This window comes from Colletotrichum scovillei (assembly GCF_011075155.1).
Source record: "Colletotrichum scovillei strain TJNH1 chromosome Unknown Contig00003, whole genome shotgun sequence".
Lineage (NCBI taxonomy): Eukaryota > Fungi > Ascomycota > Sordariomycetes > Glomerellales > Glomerellaceae > Colletotrichum > Colletotrichum scovillei.
This window is the reverse complement of record NW_023336261.1, coordinates 2,483,650-2,506,716: the sequence shown is the minus strand read 5'-3', so window position 1 is coordinate 2,506,716 and position 23,067 is coordinate 2,483,650. Positions and strand designations below refer to the sequence as shown.

The 23,067-nt window shown below is 53.2% G+C and overlaps 6 protein-coding genes across 6 annotated transcripts; 3 read left to right on the top strand and 3 right to left on the bottom strand.

Annotated features, from left to right (window-relative positions):
- Positions 1-77: 77 nt before the first annotated feature.
- Positions 78-2,374, bottom strand: HER10_EVM0011430 (phenylalanyl-tRNA synthetase). The gene is made up of 3 exons (XM_035480863.1): positions 2,165-2,374; positions 338-2,071; positions 78-264 (listed from the first exon to the last, which is right to left on the bottom strand). The coding sequence occupies exons 1-3, from the start codon at positions 2,215-2,217 to the stop codon at positions 219-221; spliced, it is 1,833 nt and encodes a 610-aa protein (XP_035336578.1). The 5' UTR covers positions 2,218-2,374; the 3' UTR covers positions 78-218.
- A 1,042-nt stretch (positions 2,375-3,416) lies between these two features.
- HER10_EVM0002240 (uncharacterized protein) lies at positions 3,417-6,576 on the top strand. The gene is made up of 8 exons (XM_035471961.1): positions 3,417-4,019; positions 4,110-4,215; positions 4,269-4,420; positions 4,473-4,964; positions 5,017-5,276; positions 5,328-5,428; positions 5,477-5,814; positions 5,865-6,576. Exons 1-8 carry the CDS (start codon positions 3,954-3,956, stop codon positions 6,216-6,218), a joined length of 1,869 nt encoding a protein of 622 aa, XP_035335724.1. The 5' UTR covers positions 3,417-3,953; the 3' UTR covers positions 6,219-6,576.
- An 87-nt stretch (positions 6,577-6,663) lies between these two features.
- On the bottom strand, positions 6,664-7,947 carry HER10_EVM0010524 (S-adenosylmethionine-dependent methyltransferase; the record flags this gene model as incomplete). The annotated part of the gene is made up of 2 exons (XM_035479981.1): positions 7,547-7,947; positions 6,664-7,426 (listed from the first exon to the last, which is right to left on the bottom strand). The coding sequence occupies exons 1-2, from the start codon at positions 7,597-7,599 to the stop codon at positions 6,664-6,666; spliced, it is 816 nt and encodes a 271-aa protein (XP_035336490.1). The 5' UTR covers positions 7,600-7,947.
- A 653-nt stretch (positions 7,948-8,600) lies between these two features.
- Positions 8,601-9,397, top strand: HER10_EVM0006207 (uncharacterized protein; the record flags this gene model as incomplete). The annotated part of the gene is made up of 3 exons (XM_035475799.1): positions 8,601-9,073; positions 9,151-9,225; positions 9,296-9,397. The coding sequence occupies exons 1-3, from the start codon at positions 8,918-8,920 to the stop codon at positions 9,395-9,397; spliced, it is 333 nt and encodes a 110-aa protein (XP_035336105.1). The 5' UTR covers positions 8,601-8,917.
- A 26-nt stretch (positions 9,398-9,423) lies between these two features.
- On the bottom strand, positions 9,424-14,308 carry HER10_EVM0000410 (uncharacterized protein). Its single transcript, XM_035470193.1, has 3 exons — positions 11,768-14,308; positions 10,849-11,584; positions 9,424-10,800 (listed from the first exon to the last, which is right to left on the bottom strand). The coding sequence occupies exons 1-3, from the start codon at positions 12,671-12,673 to the stop codon at positions 9,737-9,739; spliced, it is 2,706 nt and encodes a 901-aa protein (XP_035335559.1). The 5' UTR covers positions 12,674-14,308; the 3' UTR covers positions 9,424-9,736.
- Positions 14,309-20,845: 6,537 nt separating this feature from the next.
- HER10_EVM0009203 (uncharacterized protein) lies at positions 20,846-21,641 on the top strand (the record flags this gene model as incomplete). The annotated part of the gene is made up of 3 exons (XM_035478698.1): positions 20,846-21,026; positions 21,145-21,376; positions 21,482-21,641. The coding sequence occupies 3 exons, from the start codon at positions 20,846-20,848 to the stop codon at positions 21,639-21,641; spliced, it is 573 nt and encodes a 190-aa protein (XP_035336366.1).
- Between the last annotated feature and the right edge of the window lie 1,426 nt (positions 21,642-23,067).

The following is a 23,067-nucleotide window of genomic DNA, read 5'->3' as shown; positions in this document are numbered from 1 at the left end:
AACCTACCCTCGGCACTCTGTAGGTAGGTCGCGACGGGTTTCTCTTTTTGTTTGATCTTTTTTTGTTATTCTTGGGTGCCCGTTGCCTCATCTAGCTCGCCTAGTGTAAAGAACAAAGTCTATATCCGACCGCCTTACGTCTAGCAAAGCCTTTTTTACGTTTTTAGAAAACTATCCGTAGCCATTCATCATGTCCGTATCCCATCATGCTTCATCAACTACAAGAAGACCTCGAGGTTGATCTCGAGGGTGCTCACAGGGTATCTGTCGTCACCATTAGCATCCAATGGCCATTAATCGTAATTAGAGAGGGAGAGGGGGGGCTGTTTGGTATTACCTCAAGTCAAACTTCTCCAACACAGTGGGGTGCAAGATGCCGAACTCGCCGATGCGCGCCTCCTTACCGCCCAGACGCAGGTAGATAGCAGCCGCGTGGCCAGCGAAGAAAGTGGCCTCGTCAATCTCCTCGATCCAGTAGCCGTCAGGCTTGCTGGGGTTCTCGACGACCTTGAAGTCAACGCTCTTGCCTGCCTTGAGTCCCTCGTCATGAGTGAGGAAAGCTGTACGGAGCATCAAGAGAACGCGGTCCAGAAGACCGTGAACAACCTCGAAACCACTGGTCTTACCATACCAGGCAGCAGCGAAGTGGCGCTCGTTGCGAGCCTTGCGCTCCAGAGACTCGTCCTTGAAGACGACGTCCGCTGACTCGAAGATCTTGATGGGGACGCTGTGCTTCTTATTCTCGCGGATGGTCTTGAGAAGACCAGGGACCAGGGATGTCCGCACAACCTGGTACTCGGCAGTCTTGGGGTTGGCAAGCTTGACAGCAGTCTTGCCGTCATCCTTGCGGTTCAGCCAGCCGAAGTTCTCGTCGTGGCTGCACAGAATCAGAGGCATGACTTCACTCCAACCAGACATGGCGGCCTCTGTCCGCACAATATCAGCGAGCTTGTTGATCATGAGAGGCGCTCCAATGGTAGCGCTCTTGTTAGGAGAAGATCTAGGAAGGTTGTTGTAGCCATAGCAGATGGCCAGGTCCTCCATGACGTCGCATTGGTGGAGCACATCGGCACGGGTGACGGGAATTGACACGCTGAGGAGGTTGCTGTCCTTGTCGGAGGGCTTGGCAATGTACGCCATCTTGTTGAGGAGCTGGCACATCTTCTCGGGTGTCTCGCTAAGGCCAGTGCAGGCGTTGAGGTAGTCAATCTCGACATCGATCGTGCGGGGGGCGAGGGTTGGTGTCGTTCTTGATGCGCCGTTGTGCTCGGAAACGATCTTGACGGGCTCAACGGTGAAGGGCTCGGAGCAGTACTGCGAGAACATTGTAACCATCATGTCGCAGACAATATCGAGCTTGGTGGCGTCCGTTGCTGTCATCTCGATGAAGACGTTCTTGGTGTTGACGGTGATCTTGGAGTGGTCGCCGTTGATGATGGGCGGCAGCGAGCAGACAGTCCGGTTCTTGTCGTAGATGACGGGGTAGACGGGAGAGTCCTTGATGATGTGCAGGTACCTGCCGAGATGCTTGTCACTCTCGTAGAATTGCATCAGCTCCTCGCCGTTCATCTCCTTGGTCTGGTTCAGGGGCTTGAACTTGATGTCCTTGGCCGGCAGGGCCTCATATGTGAAGGGGCCTTCTATCGTGTCGAGGTCGTGGGTTCCGATGGCCACCAATGTTCTTTGTCTCGCCAAGTTCATGTGCAGCTTGTCCTGGAGGCCGATGAAGGAGTCGTAGCTCTCCTGGGTGAACTTGATGTTTCTGAGAATGGCACCAGCAACGAGGGGTCGGATCTTGCTGGTGTCCTGGGCGACGGTAATGACGGAGGCCTCGGGGTTCTTGGGTTCTACGACCTTGTAGTTGGGTGCGGCAACCTTCTCTCTGAAGATGTTGAGCATGAGTGCGATACCCTCGAAGCACAGCATGTCGTATCGGTTGGCGGGGATCTCGATCTTCAGCTGGGGCGGCTCCTGCACGCCATTGACAATCGGTCGGTCGTCATTCTCGGTGTCCTCGTCGAGCTCGATACCGAATTCGAAGCACAGGTCTTCGAATTCTTGGGTGGTGAAGCTGTGCGGGCGAGGATCAGCAAAAGGCAGTCTGGGGATGGCGGGGTCAAGATGTCTAGATCGGGGCGGACGGTGCCAGCACGGCGCAACTCACTTTTGGCCTAGGGCCTTGTACAGATCGTACTTGTTGACGGATATGGTAGGCATGGTGAGAATTAGCGAGAGTCTCTCGAGGGTGCAGAGGTCCGGCTGGCGTCAGGGGCAGGAGAGGATTCAAGCAATGGTCAATTTCCGTCTCCAATATAGCCTTGAGTCACAGAAATTTTGGGGATACTCGGAGGTGAAGCAACTGCATGCACGCATGGAAAGTTCGCCGGGGCGGGATGAAGTTGCTGCTTTAAGAGGTCAGTGGGAGTCATTCCAACTTTATCGCAGCCATTGGAGGGGCTGCGGGGTTGAGGGGCAGCAAAAGCAGCGGTCGCACTCGGCATCTCAATTTTCCAGGGTCCGATGTCAGAGAGTGGTCCGTGTCAACCGACACCGGGACGGGTAGCAGCGCAGCACAACGCAGCCCAGCGCAGGCAGGAGAAATGGAAGCCATAAATCACCATAGTCCTCTTCGATGCAGGCCCATCGACAGCTGGCGGCCAGTGCACACAGCCGTGCGCACATTCCAGCCACGACATGTTTCGCCGCTGGTGGAAGGTGGGAGGGACACCTGAGCTGTTTGCTGGTAACGGGAAAGTTTGGCAGATGCCTCACTGACAGCTCGTAGCTACCCACGACGTTGACCAAAGGTAAGGTAAGGTATTTCACTACCTTACCTAGGTGCTGGCCGAAATGCGCGCGGAGCAGAATATGCTGGATTCCGATTCATTACCTTAATCGCAATCATGCCATTCCGAATACCCAGACTCGGAACAACGTTAAATATGATGTAGATGTCCCATAACCCCTCCCCTCCATGAACGTAGTGCATACTAAGTACCTACCTATGATCAGGTAGCTTAGCTGCAGGCTGAATGACCCCTCCTCGGCCGGTCACCAGGGAGACATCTCATCAGGCCAAGAAGGAATGAAGCTGGACTTGAAAGTTGGGATGTCTCAAGCATAGTTAGAAAAGTGCCACCTATGGTGCATATTGTGTTAGCTTCAGAGGGCATAGAAAGTTCCAAGGAACGTGAGGACGTTGGAGGAGCGATACGTCAGTCAGTACCAAACCTGTGCTGCAAGTCCGCTTTTCAGCTGCTACGAAGATGGAGCAGCAAACAGCAAGTAGCAGCCCCTCACCAGAAGAAAGGAAAGAGCACCTCCTCCTGGCTCCTGCACCCCTGCCTTACGACATCCACCACCAAGAAGTTACGAGTACGTACCTTCCCTCCGTCAGACCTTGCCCAAGGCGGTCACAGATACAGGCTCTCGTAGGCGCCTGGAAATGCTGTTGCCCATCACCTAACAACTAAGGTGGCCACCGCAGCTGATAATTTAGGTGCGGTAAGGTAGCCCATTTCTGGTCGGGTGGGACAGCACCTGGAGCAGAAGCGAAAGACGAACCTCAGAAACAGCACGTCAAACTTCCCTTCCCATGCCTCGTGCTTCCACTATCTATCTCAAATCAACACCCGGCCACGCTTCTCCTCCACCACTGCCACACGAACTTCACCACGACAACTAGCTGTGCCTTTCGCCAACCTGACGTCGGATCGTTGGCATGGTCTGCATGCCCGCAACCTCCTGATAACATCTGCCATACCACTATCCTGGTTGCGTCGTCTCAGATTTTAGAGCCCCCCCAATCCCACAACGACCGCCGCTCGCCCTCAACCAACCCATTGCATCACCCGCACGCGATCCACTCCGATCGCTCACAACCACGACGTCCACTCTCCTGAACATCATCCGACCCTCCCATCGATAAACGCGCCTGCGCAACCTCGCTCGCCATGGCAGACGCGCCGAATACCCAGGACGAGCTCTACCCCATCGCCGTCCTCATCGACGAGCTAAAGGTATGGCGGTGACTCTGCCTGTCTAGCCCAGCCCCGACGTCAGCCTTCAGCCGCCAGCGCACAACACATTGCTAACCTTTTGCGATCCAGCACGACGATGTTCTCCTGCGTCTCAATGCCATTCACCGCCTCTCCACCATCGCCCTCGCCCTGGGCGCCGAGCGCACGCGTGAGGAATTGATTCCCTTCCTCGACGGTACGTCTTGCGCATCCATCCCTATGTGAGCCAATATCTAAACTTTCAATCAGAGTCCGTTGAGGACGAGGATGAGGTGCTAGTCGCTCTCAGCGGCGAGCTGGGCAACTTCATCGAGTATGTCGGAGGCGCCCAATGGGGCCATGTCCTCCTCTCCCCCCTCGAGAACCTCGCTGCCATTGAGGAACCCGTCGTGCGGGATAAGGTAGCTATTGCCCCCTGCTCCACCCACCAGTCACATCGCCTAATCAAAGCAGGCCGTCGAGTCCCTCAACAAGATCTGCGAGGAGCTGTCCTCCCAGCAAGTCGAAGAATACTTCATCCCCTTGACCATCCGACTTTCAAAAGCAGACTGGTTCACTTCCAAGGTGTCTGGCTGCGGTCTCTACACATCGCCCTACAAGAAGGTGTCCCCGGGCATTCAAGAAGACCTCCGAAAGCAGTTTGGACAGCTTGTCCACGATGAGACACCCATGGTCAGACGCCAGGCTGCCACCAACCTGGCAAAGTTCGTTAAGGAGATGCCGGCCGCTATCGTTGTTGAAGAGATGATACCCCTTTTCCAGCACCTCGCTCAGGACGACCAGGACAGCGTCCGCCTACTTACCGTCGAGATCCTCATTTCCATCGCCGAGGTCGTACCCAAGGAGCAGCAGTCGAGTCACGGCGTTCTCCTCACTTCCCTGCGAAACCTGATTGAGGACAAGAGCTGGAGGGTTCGGTACATGATTGCAGACAGATTTGAGAAGGTTGGCAGGAATGAATACGATCGTAGGGAGGGCCACGCTAATGCGCAAACAGATTTCCAAGGCTGTCGATGAGGAAGTCGTCTCAAGAGATCTGGTGCCATCTTTCGTGAAGCTCCTCAAGGACAACGAGGCAGAAGTCCGGACTGCGATTGCTGGACAAATACCAGGATTCTGTGCGCTTGTGGACCGCACTGTCCTTCTGAATGATATCATGAGCAGCGTGGAGGATCTCGTTTCCGACACCTCCCAGCATGTCAGAGCTGCTCTCGGTACCCAGATCAGCGGTCTCGCACCCATCTTGGGAAAGCAAGAGTAGGTTCTATGAGGGCTACACTTCCGCCACAAGCGACTAATTCGTCACAGAACTATCGACCACCTTCTGCCCATGTTCTTGCAAATGCTGAAGGACGAGTTCCCCGAAGTTCGCCTCCACATTATTTCCAAGCTTGAACTCGTCAACCAGGGTATGTGGTAGCTTATGAAACAATAGCATCTTACTAACCCTTCTGCAGTCATCGGAATCGACTTGCTCTCCCAGTCCCTTTTACCCGCCATTGTGCAGCTTGCTGAGGACAAGCAGTGGCGTGTGAGACTGGCCATCATCGAGTACATTCCTCTTCTTGCCAGCCAGCTTGGAGTTAAGTTCTTCGATGAGAAGCTGAGCAACCTCTGCATGAGCTGGTTGGGCGATACCGTCTTCTCGATCCGCGAGGCGGCGACGCACAACCTCAAGAAGCTTACAGAGGTCTTTGGAGTCGAGTGGGCGAGCGAGGCGATCATTCCCAAGGTTATGGCCATGGGCAACCACCCCAACTACCTGTACCGAATGACAACCGCTTTTGCCATCACCGTAAGTTGACGTCTTCGCCTCTATCGTACCAGAGATGCTAATGATTGCAGACCCTGGCTTCTGTTGTGAGCCTTGATGTCATTGCTGACAAGATCTTGCCCATGTTGGACAAGCTCGTCGACGATGAGATCCCCAACATTCGCTTCAACGTCGCCAAGACATATGGCGTTCTGATTGACGTCCTCCGCCGTTTGCCTGAAGAAGGCACGATTTACTCCCTGGAGAAGGAGGGCGGCAGCTTCACCGCGTCTCCCAGAGGCATGGAACTGATCCAAACACGCGTCATTCCTAAGCTCGAGAAGCTGCAGAAGGACGACGACGTCGACGTGCGGTACTTTGCGACAACGTCTGCGAACCAAGTGTCTGGACCTTCTTCTGGCGAACCTATGAATACATCACCATAGATGAGAGACGTAATGAAGCAATTCCCAATCTTTTTATCAGGACCGTCCCAAGACTCTTACCTTGCATGCTTCGACTAAACGCTACATGGTGCTGGGTGCTACTCCGGTTTCCCTGTCAGGCTTTACAAAAAAAGAAGAAGACTAACTAGACAGAGAGAGGCGAGGTTTTCACTGGTGGTTAACATTAGGAGAGATATCTTCAGGGGCATGGAAGCGACCATAGATGGGGCACAATGGAGGACGTGCGTGGCTGAGCGTAGGTGACGTTGCCTGACATTCCCCCCATCAAAGAAACACATTGTATGATACACCAGCAGCCGTCAGAGAAACGAGATGCAATAACGAAGAATGTTATCTAGTACCGTCGTGACCGACGTTCTTTTGCGGGGTATCTTGAAGGTCTTGTCATTCGTCTAACTCGTCGTTGCATGATGCTCTACCTTAGCTATGCCTGCCTCTGGAAGCACAAACTGCTGATGGTCTGGCCCTTGGCTCCGCCAAAGGTGAAGCTAGGGTAATCCACCTTGCCCACAGCAATAAACTTGCCCGCATCTCCCTCATTGGAAGGGCCCTCGAACCATTTCCTGAGCTCCTCCTCTGTCCAGTTACAGCTTGTGATGAGAAGCAGGCCACCGGGCTTGACGAGGCGGAGCGCGCGGCCTCTGTATCCCTCGCAGATGCGCCTGCCCTGCGCGTCCTTTTCGTCGCTGAGGCAGATTGCGTCAAAGGTGCCCTTGTCGAGGACGACGTCCCAACCGTCTTTTTGGGGCCCGTTGAGCACGGTTTCCCAGGGTCCGTTCAGGACATCCCACTCTTCGAAATCTGGCTCTCTGGCGTCTGCCTCGTCGTCTTCGTCCCCGGCGGGTGCGTCGGACATGTCCTCATCCTCCTTGGCGGCAGCTTGCTGTCTCTGCGCCGCGATGCGGCGCGCCAGCTCGACGCTCTGCGGGGCGTAGTCGACGCCGAGGGCGCGGCCGGCCCAGCCCTCGTCGCGGAGGGCGAAGAGGAGGGAGCCGTTGCCGCAGCCGAGGTCGAGGAAGGTGGCGTCGGTTTGGCGGAGGGAGTGGTCGAAGGGGGCGGACTCGGTGAGGTCCTCGAGGTAGGTCAGGAGCTTTGACTCGGCGTCCGAGTCGTCGAACCAGACCGTGCCGCGGTCTTCTGGGTTCTGGGCGTTGTTTGTGAGTTCGGTCGTGTAGAGGGAGGCCCAGCTGTTCCAGTGGACCTGTTAGTTGAGGGATGCCGTTGGTGATGTAAGAGAGTTGGGTGTTGAGCGAAAGGGGTATGTCATTCGTTCGGGGCGTGGAGGGGTAATGGGTTGAGTGACGAACTATTCTTTTGTTCCGAGCTTGGAGGGCTCCAGGTGTGCTGGGGTAGATGCCATTTTGGGTGCAGTAGTTGTCAGAACCGGAGTTCGAGAAGTAGTATAGTAGCTTGGTGAAAGGACGAGTTCTTTGTGCCGAGAAAATGGACAATCATCAGCTAGCCTTCAACCCGATACTTTGGATCCGAATTTGATGCCATCGCGAAAAGAAGTTTGGCGGGGTGTTGTGCCGTTGTCAACCCGGATTGGAAGGCGGTGAGGCTCTTTTGACTGGCGGGTGGGACAACCCCCACTTCCTTGCCTGGTCACTGTTCTGTTCTGGCTCGGAGGTGCTAGGGATCCTTGCCCTGGCAATGGAGGGGTTGAGTCGGAAAGCTGCTGTAGGGCCAAAGGTTATGGCATCTGGCAGCTCGACGTTGGTTGGTAGGATGGGTTTTGGAAGAGCAAGAACCCAAATCCAAATGGCGGTTATGAGCAGCTGCGGGGTAGAATCTGATGCGATAGGAGGAGGAGGAGGAGGAGGAGGAAGACGACTGATTTGCATTTGCTGGACTGATGAGATTGGTTACATGTCACCCGGTTCTTGGGGATAGGTAGATTTGACCTGTTTCTGCTTTCTCAGAAATCAGACCAGAAGGTAGAAGTAAAGAGACAGGACAGTGGGAGCATTGACGTTTCCAAAATAGTTGGTGCGGTGTCAATGGTAGAACATACACCAGACAAGCTACTGCACCCACACGAGCCTCTCCCTCTCCTCCTCTCAGTCTCAGTTTCCCATGCCTGCAATAGTTTCGCAGCGAGATGCAAAACCGTTTCGATGGCAATGGTACCCACGTGCGTCGAGGGAGTAGAGAAGTACAGATTACACATAAGCTGAGGACTCGCACAGCTGGTGTGTGATGACTCTTCTGCATGGTAGCAGAGAGAGGGGTCTGTGTTTTACTAAACCCATTTGCCTAGTGACCCAAGTACCTCCTTCACCAGGCGACGACATCGCCACCCATGTGTTTGCTTGCTGTGATACTTTTCGTCTTAAATAGTTTATTGTGCAAAGAGCACGACCGCGCTCTGCTGACGAGAGGAGGGGGTTTGGGGAAGGGGGTGAGAGGAGAGAGGTGACGTTTCGTCTGGTGTCGTGAGGTTCGTTCATATACAGGCACAAGGCGCACACTGACATCGTATCAGCCCGTCGCCCTCTTTTTCTTCATCCACTCGTTCCCTTCTTCTTTTTGGCGTATCGCCAAACTCATGTTAGTGACTTCTTTTTCCTCCCAAAATCGGTTTAATCGCGCTCGCTCTATTGCGGATCGAATAGGATAATCATTAATCGAAAACCTGACAGACTTCTGCCATCCATCGAATAGAAACGGGAGCCACGATGTGCAGCTTCCACTTCCTCCTCAGCTTCGCCCTCTTCCTTTCCCTAGCTCTCAGCGCAAGCGACGCCGTCGCTGCGGCACACCATATCGACCGTCGTCAGGTTCATCTCGGAGCGCGACAGACTCCGGGCCAGGAAGAGACCAGAACCAGAGGTGTAAGTCTTTGCTAAGTAATAGAGTCGAGCCAAATGTCAACAAATAGTTCTCCAGGGCTGACGTCGATATGAAATAGACTTGTACGCAGATGAGCAACAAATGTAACTTGACAGGACGAGATGCTCAGGTCTGCCCGGCGGACTACAACAGAGTCAGTCACCTACCTTGATATTACGGGTGCGAAAATACCTCCAGTCGCACGAGCTGACATTAGCCCCCAGTGTCCCTTCGACGGTGCATCGTGTGTTCTAATTGAGCCAAAAGGGGACTCCAGCCGCAAGCCTGAGGTGCGCTGCGGCTATCTGGGCAGTACACGTTCGTGAGTCAGGAACGGGACGGTTGTGAGAAACGGCAAGAAAGCAAGCAACTTGTGAAGGTACCCTGGAGACTATCTAGGCTCTCTGTTTTCAGTAGAGAGCAGACATCCAAGTGTTCCTTCTGGTATGAATGTGAATCTTCAGTCATGAATTCCGCCCCTTTCCATCCGCATTGTTGATGGTTGACTCCTGTCCCCTTCCTTCTGGCCAAGGTTTTTAACCAGTATGGACCTCTTTCCATGCTCGTAACGCAGCAAATTCGATTGGAAATACCGCTCATCTACAGGGATTGCCGCCAGGTCACCAAAGCATCTTTCTTCGCACTCGGTATATCTGGAAATACGCTCAAAGCGCCCAAACAGTCGCCTTGACAAGAACCTGGCGACCACGAACTTCCACTACCGGGAAGCCCGCAAGTCTCACCGTGCTGTTGTCCTTAGGGGGAAGAGCTGAAGGAAGGGCGGTATCAGTACTTGTGCCAACGATTGACGACGCAGTGCTGCCCTTGCGGCCCGCCTGCGGTCCACCGCTGAGTATATTTGTGAACATACCGCTCTTGGTCTTGTCCGCCCGTTGGTTCTTGCCGCTCTTGTCCTTATCGCCTTCGTCGGCCTCTGCTTCGCCCTCCGCTTTTTGAATTTCCAAAGGTGGAAGCGGTGTCTTCTCGACATCCATGATGTTCAGTTGAATCGGGTCTCCAGGTAGAGGGTAGTTGATTGCGACATCTCTGCTCTCTAGCGGCAGGTTGGCTGCGATGCCCACGGCCAATTCAACAATCATGGATGCGCTGCCGTCCACTCCAGCTGGCGGCGGGTCTGTCATATACTGGAAAAGTGTCGCCGTGAGGTTCGATGTGCACATCCGAGTAAAGTCCGCCCTGTTGTCTGCACTCTCCGGGGAGTTGAGAACTCTCTGCAGACCCTCAAGGGTGGCCATTCGCCAGCTCACGACCTTATTTGTCAATGCATCGAACTCTTCTTGGCTGCTCATCGTGTACGAGAAACGGCGGATGTTGAGCTCAATCTCCTTCAGCTGCCTGCTGAGCTCGAAGTTGAGGCCGGGGTGGAAGCACTTGTTAAAGATCTCTTCTACAATCCACCTGGTAATGACGGCACGACCAACGGCTGTCATCTCCTGTTTTCCGGTCTTAAGAGCATCAATGCTGACAAACATGTCTAACCACTGCGGCACTGTACGCCAATCTTTTCTGATATTGAACGAGAGGTTGTTGATAGCACCATTCAGACGGCTGAATCTCGTTATATACTCGCTGTCGTCGAGGGCAGTCCGCGACTGTGACATTCGCTGGTTGGCGACTGCATTTTGCAGCACCTCAATTTGAGAGTTGAGGTTATCGATCTGGGTCTTGCCGTCAAAGTACAACCGCTTAACATTCTTATACTTAGTTACTGTGACTTGTTAGTACACTTCCAACACAGCATTCATGTCCTCCTTACGAAGCTCTTTGAATTTGTCGGGATCTGTGCCGTCTCGATCGGGGTTGGAGGGCTGTGGGCTGTTCCGGCCTTGCTCTCCGGTGGCGCCTTCAAACTGCCGCGAGTCTGCAGCACCGCCTGGTCGGAAGGCAGCGTTGGCGCTGCCAGTGGTGGGAGGCATGGTCTGGCTTTGTCTGTAACCGGGAGGGCCTGCAGATGCGTCGACCTGACTGCGCAATGCCTTCTCTGTCTCCTGGGATCGTCTGTTCGGGGGAGGGCCGCCAGAGGGAGGGGCCATATTCTGCTGCTGCGACTGCTGCTGCTGGGCTTGAGATCCTCCTTGCTGAGCAGGGGGAAGTGTTGAAGGCAGCGGGCTGTCTGTGGTCTGTACAGCGTACCTCACTGCGGGGGAGGTTTGGTTGGAATGTACGTTTGCCGACAGAGCGTCTGAATCAGTGATGGGTGATTCATGCGACAACTGGGAAACAGTCTCGGGGTTTTGATGCGAACCGGCACCCAAGTGACTAGTGTAGATCGTGGGTGGTCCAGCTTGGTACTGACCAGGCTGCTGGTTGGAGTATTGTTGCTGATACTGCTGCTGTGAGGGGTCGTAAGCAGGCTGCTGACCGTGTTGCTGCTGTTCCTGTACGGTCGGGATCTGCTGTGGCTGGCGATCTCCGTAGTCGGCTTCTTCGTAGGGGGTGTTGTCGAAGTCGGTCGGGACGTAGCGAATGGAGTTGCGATTGGAATCGGGGTTCTGTAGACGAGGGTCTCTGTTAGGGTCTTGTGCAAATTGGTGATGTTCGGTCTCGCCGACGCCCTGTAAGGGGGAAGGTTGTTGATGAGGTGCCGTAAGCGGCCAGTCGACAGATTGTTGGTCCAAGGACTGCTGGGACGGCTGCTGGGACAAAGTAATTCTTGCGGGTGGTGGGTTGCTCACTCTTTTGGACGGTCGGCGAGCAAGACCACCGGTGTTATCGTAGGAACTTGGCGGGGTAGGTTGGGGGGGCGGGGTGTTGTGATGATCGCGGCCCGATCCGCCCAAAATGTTTCTGAGCAGCTTTCGTGCAGATCGCTTTTCCGGGACGGGGGCGGGTTGCTGTTGCGGAAGAGGTGAGGTTGCTTGAGGTTGAGCGGAGGCGGAAGCAGATGAGGTGCTGTTGACGGAAGTTCTGAGGTTGTCGACGGAGCTAGATGCAGCACCGGTTTTGGCGTTGTTGGAGTAGGGGGCCACGCCGGGCGGGTAGCGCTGTGACTGGGAGCGGGAGACGGAGTCGGTGTAATCCTGCTGACTCCTCTGGCGCAAATCAGCTATGGGTGGATTGTGGTGCTGCAATAGGAGGGAGTTGCGCGAGGTTGAGGCAGGAGGATGGTAATCGTGGGGCTGCTGCAGTGGAGATGGCCCTTGCTGCCCTTGCTGGTGTTGTTGTTGTTGTTGAAGGAGTTGTTGCTGTTGGAGCTGATGTTGTTGATGAGCTGCCAGCTGGTTTGGGTGGATGTCAAAGGATTCGCTGGAGCTGAAGGCGGTCGACGAGGCTGAATGGGGGGTAATTTGATTGAGACTATTAGCGCCGGCGGCGTTGTTGGCCGTGGTTGTGCCAGAGCCTGCACTCAAGGCAGGAGCGAGGGAGGAGGAGTGAGAGTGAGATGAGGAGGAAGGAGCACCGGCGGCACCAGCAGGGCCGGAAGGCGGCGCAGAACCAGAAGGACCAGGCGTGGGATGTGATGCCGCTGAACCTCCTAAACCTGAACCTGAGCCAGATCCAGCAGCAACCTCTCCGCCCGGATCAACAAGTCCTTGCTGCGAGCGGTTGTGGTGCCTTCCAATGCGACCGAAGGCCGGCATTATAACACTGTGATGTCGTTGTGCGCAGCCGCCGCAGTCCAACCTGGCTTCTTCTTTTTTTGTTTATTGACCTTTTTTCTTGTTCCCTTGTTGCTTGTTCGGGACGCTTGCCCTCCACTGGAACACTGTGGGTAAAAAGGGTAGCAAGCAGATCGATCGTCCTAGGTATGCCAAACGGCACAGCCCGTGGGTTGACTGACTGAACAGACTGAAAATGAGAGAAAGCAGAGACAGACAGATACACAAGACCGGATGGTGGACCGAACGCGCAGCTTTGCTTGCTTGCTTGCTTCCGGGGGTACGCAGCAACGTAGCGGGACAGGCTTCGCTTCAGCTCAGCTTGGCTCAGTCAAATGTCGGCTCGAATCTTGTCTGTCCGTCGATGTGCAAGGTCGAGATGCAGTGGCAGAAGCAATGACAGCTAGCAACCAGCGGCAAGCAAGAAAGGGAAGCAAGAGGATGGCAAGACGAGAGATTGATCAGCCCGTCCTGCTGGTCCCTGTTCCTATTTTTTGCGCGCCTGCGCCTGCGCCTGCGGTTCTGCGTCTGCGAGGCCCTGTCTGTCCACTTCTCATCCAAGTTCAATCTAACCTACGTGTGCAGGTGCCCGCCAAAGGAAGCACCACCACCAGAGCAACAGGCAGAAGAACAGATGGATTGGTTCGGATTGGCTACCCAACCTGCAGAAGCGGATGCCGCGCTGGGCGACTGGGTCTAGGTCTGGGTTCCTTGGAGGGGCTTTCTTGGGGCTGTGCACAAGTCAACCCAGGTCGCCGTACGGATACTCCTCGCCAGCTGGAGAGCTGGATTCGCTTATGGCTTGATGCTAGGGTGCTGCCGATGGCTGCTTTGATAGAGGCTGTCAGAGACTGTCTGAATGTCCGTCCAGTCCTGGCGTGCAACGCTATCCCGTTCTCGACCAGCAATCGCAGGCCAGAAACGAATGGCTGCGAAAGATGGTTGGAGGGACACGCAGTCTCCTCCCTCGAGTCTTTCTGTCGGGGTTCTCCTCCGGCTGCCTCTATTACTGGCTGGGGTCACCTCTCTTCAGACGAACAGCGGTTAAGGCTCGATACTCGTGGGGGACGATGAGCGACACGCTACAGCTGCTGCGGGGGAGGGATCTGGGGTCGTTTGGTGAAACACAGGCTGGTTTCGATCCGTGTCCTCAGGGGTCGTCGTTCGAGGTCTTGTCATCGGCAACCCAGAGATAAAGCCTCGAAAGCCAAGCGCTTGGATGGCAGAGACAAACGATGAGCGGTTGAACAACGAATTGATAACGGGCGAGAGTTGCGGGTTGCTCAATGGTCAGTTGTGGATGTCAACGGTAAATTCGATTCAACCCGATGGAAATTGGGCGGAATGTGGAAGAGGGGGGCGTAATCAGAACGGAGGAGAGGAGGTGAATGGTGTCGTGGTGGGATCCCACGCCAGGATAGGGCTGATCAATTACCTTTTCGCCGGTTGACCTTCTTCTTCCCACTGAGAACGAGCTACGGACACGAGATGGTGCCTCGCGAAACGAATTATCGGATGGGGAATTGACCATTCGAAGGAAGCCTTGAGAGAAATAAACCGCCAAGGAAATGATAGAGATCCGATGTCTTCCTCACTCCGACTCTGAGCTTACTTACATGCCATGTTTGTGTCCGGAGCTCGCGGCAAGCAAGGCAAGTTCAAGGCTAGCAAATGCTTGCCATCTGTCAGCACCAGCGATGGTGATGGCACGGGCTCGGGCATTCTCAACATCAGATCGTTCAAAAATTCGGCTCAAGTCTGGACGTAATAGGCTCGAAGATCGTTGGGCGTCAAATTCACACAAGCCTCCGTCCGAATTACAACCACGAGCTCATCCATTTTCCGTCAACAACGACGACCCTTCATTGTTCAGCAAGACCCTCATTCGCCTTCAGTCACCTTCTTGGCCACTCGGTAGTGCGGGAGAGCTGCTGCCACCCTGCACCGAGCAGGCCAAACCCAGCCCAGACTAGCCGGCCCTTGGCCTGCATCCCCGTTGTCAAAAATCACCGACTATGCAATAACGTGCGGCCCTGCGGCTGACACCCAGCCCCGAACAGCATGCGTAGACGGGGAAAGCGGACCACCCATAATCCGTATGTTGACCAAGCTGAGCGGTGCAGTGCAGAGGGGAAGGGGCAAAGAGGAGTGCCAAATCCGAGGCTTTGCACCTAAGCATCGGGCTACGACTTTCCCGACAGCATTAAGCACTCACTTACTTCTACCCTGCAAGCGTGCAGACAAGCGCACGCCTCTTGCGGCCGTTCTTCATCTCAAAACAAATCAGGAGATAATGCAAACCCTCGTCGATATCTTGGTATTGAGGCCAGAATCGACATACTTGGGCATACAATTTTTTGGAAATCTGGGAAATGTTGACATTACACAGCAAACGACAGAGTTTGAGATGGGCACCTGGAATTACTCTCCCCAGAGGCTATGTAAGTACCACCTACCTTATCCCCGCCGAACAGGCGCAGCTCGGACAGCTCAGCCCTAACGGAACCTTGTTCGTGGGCATAACTTTCCTGGTGCGGCGTGCCAAGGTAGTTTCTCTTCGTGTGTCCTCCTTCACTTTAACTGCAAATGAGCAGTGGGGAGCTCTCCCACCTTATTCTCGGCGAAGGCTGGCCCGTGTCTCCTCCCCCACCTCACGATGCTTTGTCTCGCTCCGATATGGGACAGCGTCACCATGAGGCTTTAGCTCCATATTCGCAGAGGTCGTATCATTAACATATAAACAAGCATACGGATATCTGCAGCATGAACAAGCCATTCCACCCATAACGCTACGTCCAGCTTGGCATTCCTTACGCCGTGTTTGCAAGAAACTAAGCTCCAGCCTTTCAGTCGTCTCAAGATGCTTATCAGCTGTTCTAGTCTCCGGTTCGTTTTATGCATTATGGGCGATGGGACGTTTCCTCTAGACACGCAGAGCTATTTTCAAGGTGTAAACAGGAAACGCGGTTGCCACGATATCCTACTTCTTTGCAGCAACTAGCAGGACTAACCTCATAGCTAGATGCTATCTTTACAACCGAGCAAATGAGCTCTGGCAAATCGATAGACCTCGAGCCTAGCTAGACAGCTTAGGTGGAGTCGTCTCCAGAGCAAGATGAAGCTACCTACCAATCAACCTACTGGGGACAGAGAAAACAGGGCTAACAGTACGGAGTAAGCTCAGTAAGGTTCTTCATGTCTACGTAGTATGCGTACAGCTCATGGCAAATTACAAACACGTGTGCTTTTGCAGTGAAGCTACCAGGGGGTGAGTCATGCTGCGTCATTTGAATTGAATCGTGAGAGATGACATTTTGCTTTACGGGTAGATGAGAGAGTTAGTCCACAAAGCTACTTCGTAACTCTGGAGCAGCTGTCCAAAGACCTATATCTCCGGGCCTACGGGAATCAAACGAGGACTTGACGATACCGTCACAGAATGCAGCATATGTTTGCATCGTCTACCTCGCCCGTTCCACCGACTGCAGCGCCCTCTGAGCTTGACCTTCTGGCATTCAAACCTGGGCAGTTGTTCAGAGGCTCGCATACAGCTGGGAAAAGCATGCCGATGGCCGGTCAAGCGATCCAATGTCGGCAGGGGTCTTGCACAAAAATGGGGTGTGGAGGGGGGCAGAGGGGAGACCCTTTTGCATCAAGCTCCTCTACAAAAAAGTTTGTTTGGCGTGGTTAGGGTCTATTAATAGACCCCGTCGTACACTATGTACTGGGAGAGGATGGAAAGGGGGGTCCCAAACCCTGGAGAGGGCGAATCCGACTTGTCCATTCGTGCCATTCTGGACTCGCAGTCTCCAGAGAGCGGACTTCCATTGGCGATGGGAGGCGACTCTCTCTCTGTCTCTCTATCTCTCAGCTCTCTCTCCGCAACTGGACTTATCCGAATCAGGGATGGCTCGGGCTCTTTCCAGCTCACCTCACCTACGTAGTAAGACAAACGACAGGGGGGCAAGCAGGCGGAGGAGGGGCTCCACGGTGCACCAGGTTCACCACTCCATGTTCGACACCGGCCGCTGGGGACCGCAGATCTCGCCGCCATCCACAATGACACGACACCGCAATGCCATCTGACCTTTTATGTTGATGATCCCTAAGAAATCAGCAGATCTAGCCATACCTACTGCACTCGTGGCTGCCAACATCCTGTTGTACGGATACAAGTCCAGGAAATGCCGGCTTTCAAGTTGGGAGGAAGTAAGTGCCTTTGGATGGAATTGAGACGAGGTGATCTCCATGCCGGATGTTTCTCGATGTAAAGCTTTTGCTCTGCATGAGTCGTGACAAGCAAAGCAGTAGTGTCCGTAGACGCTCCTCGTCAACAACTGACTGTTTCAGCGGGTATACGTTTGGGGTGTCGAAGGTGCTCTTGTTCTTCTTGTCATATGCATCATGCAAGGCTGATGCGAAGGTATGCAAGTAATCATCATCATGGCTGAGTCCAATAGACCAGGGATCTCGGCCGAAGTATTAGTTTTCTGCAGCAGAGCCACGTTCTAGAATCAAATACTACCAGGGGAATACGACACATTAGTCTTACGCCTCGTTTGCTTGCAAACCAACCACGATTAGTCTGATGGATGCTTTCAAATGGCTGATAGCTACTTCTCGTGACATCTCAGCGTAAGGCGCTCCAGTACGGCATGAGAAAGTCTGCACTCCCAAAAATAAGAGAATAATTCGGCGAGAGGCCGAAATGGCTTCAACTCAGCACTAACGATGCCTTGGATGTATGATGATTGTCTGTAGCCCAGAACATTACTGTGGTACGTGGGACCGAGGGGTCCTCCTCGGCACGCCCGCGGTTCCGTCCCGTCTGGGTCCCCGTGGTCCGCGGCCCGCGGTTTACTCAGCGGCCCCGGCAGACACTATAAGTCAGCGGAGCTTGCCATCCGCGATTCGAGACTCGGCCCTGTCCAGGACGTGCGAGTGTATGTTGAGATGTGGACGATGCCGGCCATCACATGACAGCCTTGTATCCGGTCTGCTTTGAGTCGTTTCAGGCGATTAATCTTGCGTGCTGTATCTTCTGGCATCCCAGTGGAACAGCTCTCAAGGTACTGATAATGTTCATGGCTCGGCAGAGCTTGGTAATGCGGATGATCTGATTGGGAGTGGTGACTTGGAAAGGCCATCACTTCCGAGTTGATCATTTTGAGGGTGGCCTGTAGGGAAGGGCCAGTCTTTGGGACGAATCTAGGAAAGATGATCAACAACATCAGTTCTGGGTTACTGTAATTAGAACGCAGACCCTCTATCGTCTTGGGCTATATATGGCCACAGCTTGAAAGAGAATCCCGATATTCCACCCATAGAACGTGATATCCAACTGAATGTTAACTCGCTAGGTTTGGTCGTTGGGATTGACTGTTTCAGTAAGTATGAGGAGACAATGACTGACTTAGAGAAAAAGACACCAGGAGTCTCAAACTGAGTAGGTTGGCGAAAGAGATATCTTAACATGACAATAAAACCATCGAGCTCGTTTCATTTGACTCAGCTTTCCCCCTGACTTCGTAATTTCGCCATCACAAGCACGTTTGCGACTCATGGTCGCTTCGGCCCAGATCGATAGAAGCAGGACCAGTGATTCTGAAGGGACTGCATAAAGAATTGCTGCTCGAACGCACTCAAGACATGACTAGGTATCGTTGTTTCCATCTCAAGATATGTATTGGTAGTTAGTTATTCGCTTTTGCGTTATGGAGAACGTTTTGCTGCTCATGTGTTTAAGAACAGCTTTCCCAATTTATTTTCAGACCCCCCGTGACAAGATGACACACGGCTGGTCACTAGACGCGCTCCCATCTTTTGCCACGCAATGACGATGTTTTTGCAAGTCTGGCTTGCCACAGAATCTCGTAGAGGTTTCGTGGAAGGTTGTCGATCCAAGAGCTCATACACCGCTGTTGGTTCGGGTGGGATGATAAGTAAGATACAATGAGTATCTAGTATCCCATGAAGGTAATGTTCGAAGTACTGGACTGTAGCTTGAGGTCATAGTGCCGAGATTCAAAGTCTCGAGGAGGTCTTTCCACTGATGGTTATGATTCATCTCCGTTGAGCCGTCTACCAGAAGCCGGAACACAACGAATTCTTCGACTGTGTCAAGAAGAATGCACAAGCCTTGGTAATGCTGTCTACGTTTCATCTCAGCTGCCAATACAAGTCCTAAAATCACTTAGAGACCGGCAGAACCCAAGGCGAAATGCGTGCCTTATTGTGTGAAAGGTGTCTTCAACCTTTGCCAAGCTGTTGCTTCAAGACACTCAACACCAGCAACGCCGTCTGTCATTTGCCTGTCACGGGTGGCGCCGTCAAAGAGACTAGTCTGTGCCTAGATTCCACCGTCCGACCTACAGTCCTCGTGGCAACAGGTCCCGTTGGGTTTTTCAAAATCCCTGGTTACATCGTAGGCCGGCAACACGAAGCTTAGTTACACAGGTTGTTTTTCTTCGGCAGTTACATGCACCGGTGACACGACTGCTCTGCAAAAAACGCTGTGATCACTTCATCATATTGTGAATCGCATAGCCAACATAGTTGTGTGAAGAGCGGTGTGATGCCTGCTGGACTGTTATCCTTGGCCTTGGATATCAGAGTGGCATACGCTGTTAAACGTGATGTGCCTGTCTTTCGACTACAAGCCGTGGGGCAACCAGTCAAATGCCAAGTTAGCGACAGCTGTGCTGCCTTCCGACGGCTTCACCCCGGGGATCGACAACGGACACACCGCAAGAATTGCCAGTACCAGCCTCGTATATCTATTGGATGTCTGAACAAGAACCTCACCGCTCGATCGCTGCCTCCCATACTGGAAGGGGAACCATCAAGCGACCCCTGATAAGAGTACTAGAAGCATATAAGCGGTATCACGTCAAAGATGCGTTGGCCACGAGAGCGGCAAGGCTCCGGCTCACTGCTCTGAAGTAAGAGTTACAAAATCTGTCTGGAAAGAAATGGATGGCCGAATTCGGCTCCATAGTTCGCTCGTTCCGGCTCAAGGGCGCCGCATCGTCAGCTGGATGGCTGCAGTTGATCACGCTACTAGCTTGCATTTCCAGGAGACTGGATATGCTTCTTATTGAACTGCCGATGTTCCGTGGACTATCAGAGGTGGGACGAGGGAAAGAGCGTGTATCAAGCAAGCAACTGTCTGCGGCATCTCTTACGCTATCCAGACGAAGTTTCACAGTAAAGGTAGAGAGGCAATTTGCCGTTGCCGGTAGCACCAGGGAAATCATCTGTGATCTGCCGTTGCTTCTATGTGATTTGATACGTCGGTATCCCTTGGTCGAGGACGCGTGATATTCTATGGAGGATGTACGACCAGAACCGGCTCAGCCTGGTACAAAAGTTGAAGATTTCCCGCTGAACGGAAGGCAATTATGTCTGCGGGCCGAGCGGACAATACCGTCAGCTATGACAAGTGACAAGGCCGTCAAAGTCCTGCGCCGTGGTCTTGTAGTCCTCATGAGTGTTTAAGGTCAGGTTTCCTCTTCCTGTTCCCTCTGCCGCCTTACTTTGACCACAATAGCAATTGGACATCATGGTAGGCCATGGGTGGAGTTTGATCGTAAGGGCTGTCACGAGTGGCTTCTTGTGGACTACGTAACTTCTGTCGAACGTTGGTAGCTCTTATTACTTGCTAGAGCTGTTTTGCCTTGAGTAACTGTATGACTGTGGCCTAAGATGAGCAGCGATCCGGATGTGTTCAGGCACATCCCATCAAATCTGTGCCTTCCGCATTCGTCATTCTTGGCCGTACTGCCAGCTTCATCTGGCCACGGTTGATATCTCGTATAATCAACAATCGCCATGGTGTATGACCACGCACAACCGCGGATGCTCGCACCGGGCCGCGTGGGCATACCGTCGGTTGCTTGCATCATGATCCGTCTTTGATGGCAACCTGGTCAAGGGCGGTCTGGGTATATGACATGCTACCCTGTGAAGACCAGAGAAACCGTCACAGGCTGTCTTCCCGAGATTCTATAAAGCTCTTCCAAGAACTCACATCGATCCTGTGTCTAGCTCCAAAGGCCGAGTGGCATACATTTGAGTTAACGATATTGCAAAGCTCTTGAACTATCTCTTAGCAAGCAAGGCTGTCTATTCTTGAAATCTCTTTGAACGCTCATCATGAGATTTCTCAGATTGTTTCCGCTGTTGTCTTTGCACTCTTTCGTGTCAGCATTGCCAGTACTAGAGGCACAGGAAGCTGCCAAGTTCCGGTATCCATGGAAAGACTTCACACTCAGCAACCTCGAATCCGTCTGCCGTAAACAGGACGGAGACCAGCGATACACTTGCAATCTCAAATGTGAGTAGCAATCAGATCCGGTTGATCATCAAAACAGTACCGGCGCAGTGCGTGGCCTGGGCCGGTTCCACGCAATCCTTCGAAACTAACTTCCGGGGCGGCCGCCTACTCTACCTAGTCGACGTTTACGATTTCAACACGGAAGACGTCGTGGAAGTCAGCGGAGCACATTGCGGTGCGGCCTGGCAATGGGACGGCATCACCCCAAACCAGGGCCCGGATAACAACTACCCCAGCAACGGCGTCCTCTGCTGGAGCGCCGGTTCAGACGCCTTCCAGTTCAGGGTGGCAAAGTTTCGTTCCGCCTCGAACTTTGAACTCTACATCAACCACTTCTACAGGGACACGCGGTAAGTTTGTACCCGGCCGAACCTTGCCTTCGTACTCGCAAATCATTTCAGAGTTTTGTCTCTATTCGTCTGGCTGACGAGTTGAACATTATCGACATCGTGCAGATACTTCAAGCCGCCGTATGACGGGAGGAAGGCTCTGGTGAACATTGTCATTCCGGATGCCCATCCTCTTCCACCAGTGGCTCCGTATGTGCCTCCTGTGAATCAATTTGAATTCATCGCGACGGCAACGATCTCGAGGCGCACAGACGGATTGTCATAGCGGGACAGAGTGTTGGTACTGATGGTGTTGTGTCAGTCCCCTGTACCTTTTTTAGAAAGTTGTACTGGTTCGTCGTGAGGGCGCTCGGTCGGAAGAACTTTCCGTCGTGTTTTAGTACCGCCTCATGTTGGGGAAATTGAGATGGTTTCTTCGACCCCTGACCGCAATGTTTATGGGATAATGTGTAGTTTAGCAGAGAGAAATGGGGAAATGAAATGAGCCCAAACAAAGAATTAACGGAAACCGCACTAAGCACTTAGAATTGTGAAGTTTCAAAGTGAAGATGAGTTCACAATGTTCACTATCTTGCCTATTACTCATTGACGAAAAGTGTCGAGGAACAACGAAAAAGGGTTGGCATCAAAGGAGTATAGCTCGGACTCGTGAGTTGCATTTTCCGCAAGGCCACCCTTGGGCTTCGCAACTCACCATGTTCCCAAACAAGCGCCGGAGGAAACGCAATTAAGCTCGCTAGAACGAAGCAAGATTTTTCTGAACTTCCTGGACATTGGGTTATTGATATCTGCGGGCGGAGCCTTAGTTAGGTGATGTGTTCTCGAACGAGACTATACGCGCGTCTGACATGAACGTGATCGACGGACTAGAGAGCGGCACGATTGCCTATCACCGACGATTTGCGGGGATGTTTCTCGGTAGTCGGTAACGTGCATCAAGCTTTTTGGAATCGCCAAGAGATGCAACCTCTTGTCCTGTTCTCTCTTGGCTTGTTTTGAACATCACACTGGCGATCGGTTCATCCTCCATCCCCGCAGATTGCAGGGAAAGCTGCCTTCTAGCCATGGACTAGAACAGCAGAGAGTAATGCAAAAGAGACACTGATCACGATGCAGGGCGGGTGATCTACAAATCATATTCCAAGAGACCTCGTGCTGGCACTAGACGCTGCTCTACGGTCTACACTGACAGGGTTAACCAATTACAAGCTCGAACCTAGAAGGGAGTAGATCATGGGGCTTGAGGATGGCAAACCACAGACGAGATAGCATACGAAGACCGAGTAGGAATTTGTGTATTGTTCGTCGAAAGAAGGTTAATTGTTCCTGCATTATACTCCTCCATGGACCATGACTAGCTGTTAGTCTTTCCGCCGGCAAGTTGCGAAGACGGCACTGGGCGGATAAGGGGTAGGGTTCGTGTGTTGAAACGTGCAGATTTGCAATTGTTTGGAAACCTGCAACCTTAAGTGGGATCAAAACGCGAGCAGAAATGTTGGGACGAAGAAGGCCTCCGCCGCGAAGATCCTACGACAAGTTCTGTCACAACTGTCGCACCTGTCCCAGTTGAAGCATTAAGTTCTTCGAGGGGAGATTCAGTTCTCGGCGCTAAGGGGGAACCTTTCGATGCCCGGCCGAGACGTGTTCCCTGGCGAGACGGGCACTTCCGTATGGTAGGACCTGACTCCCTC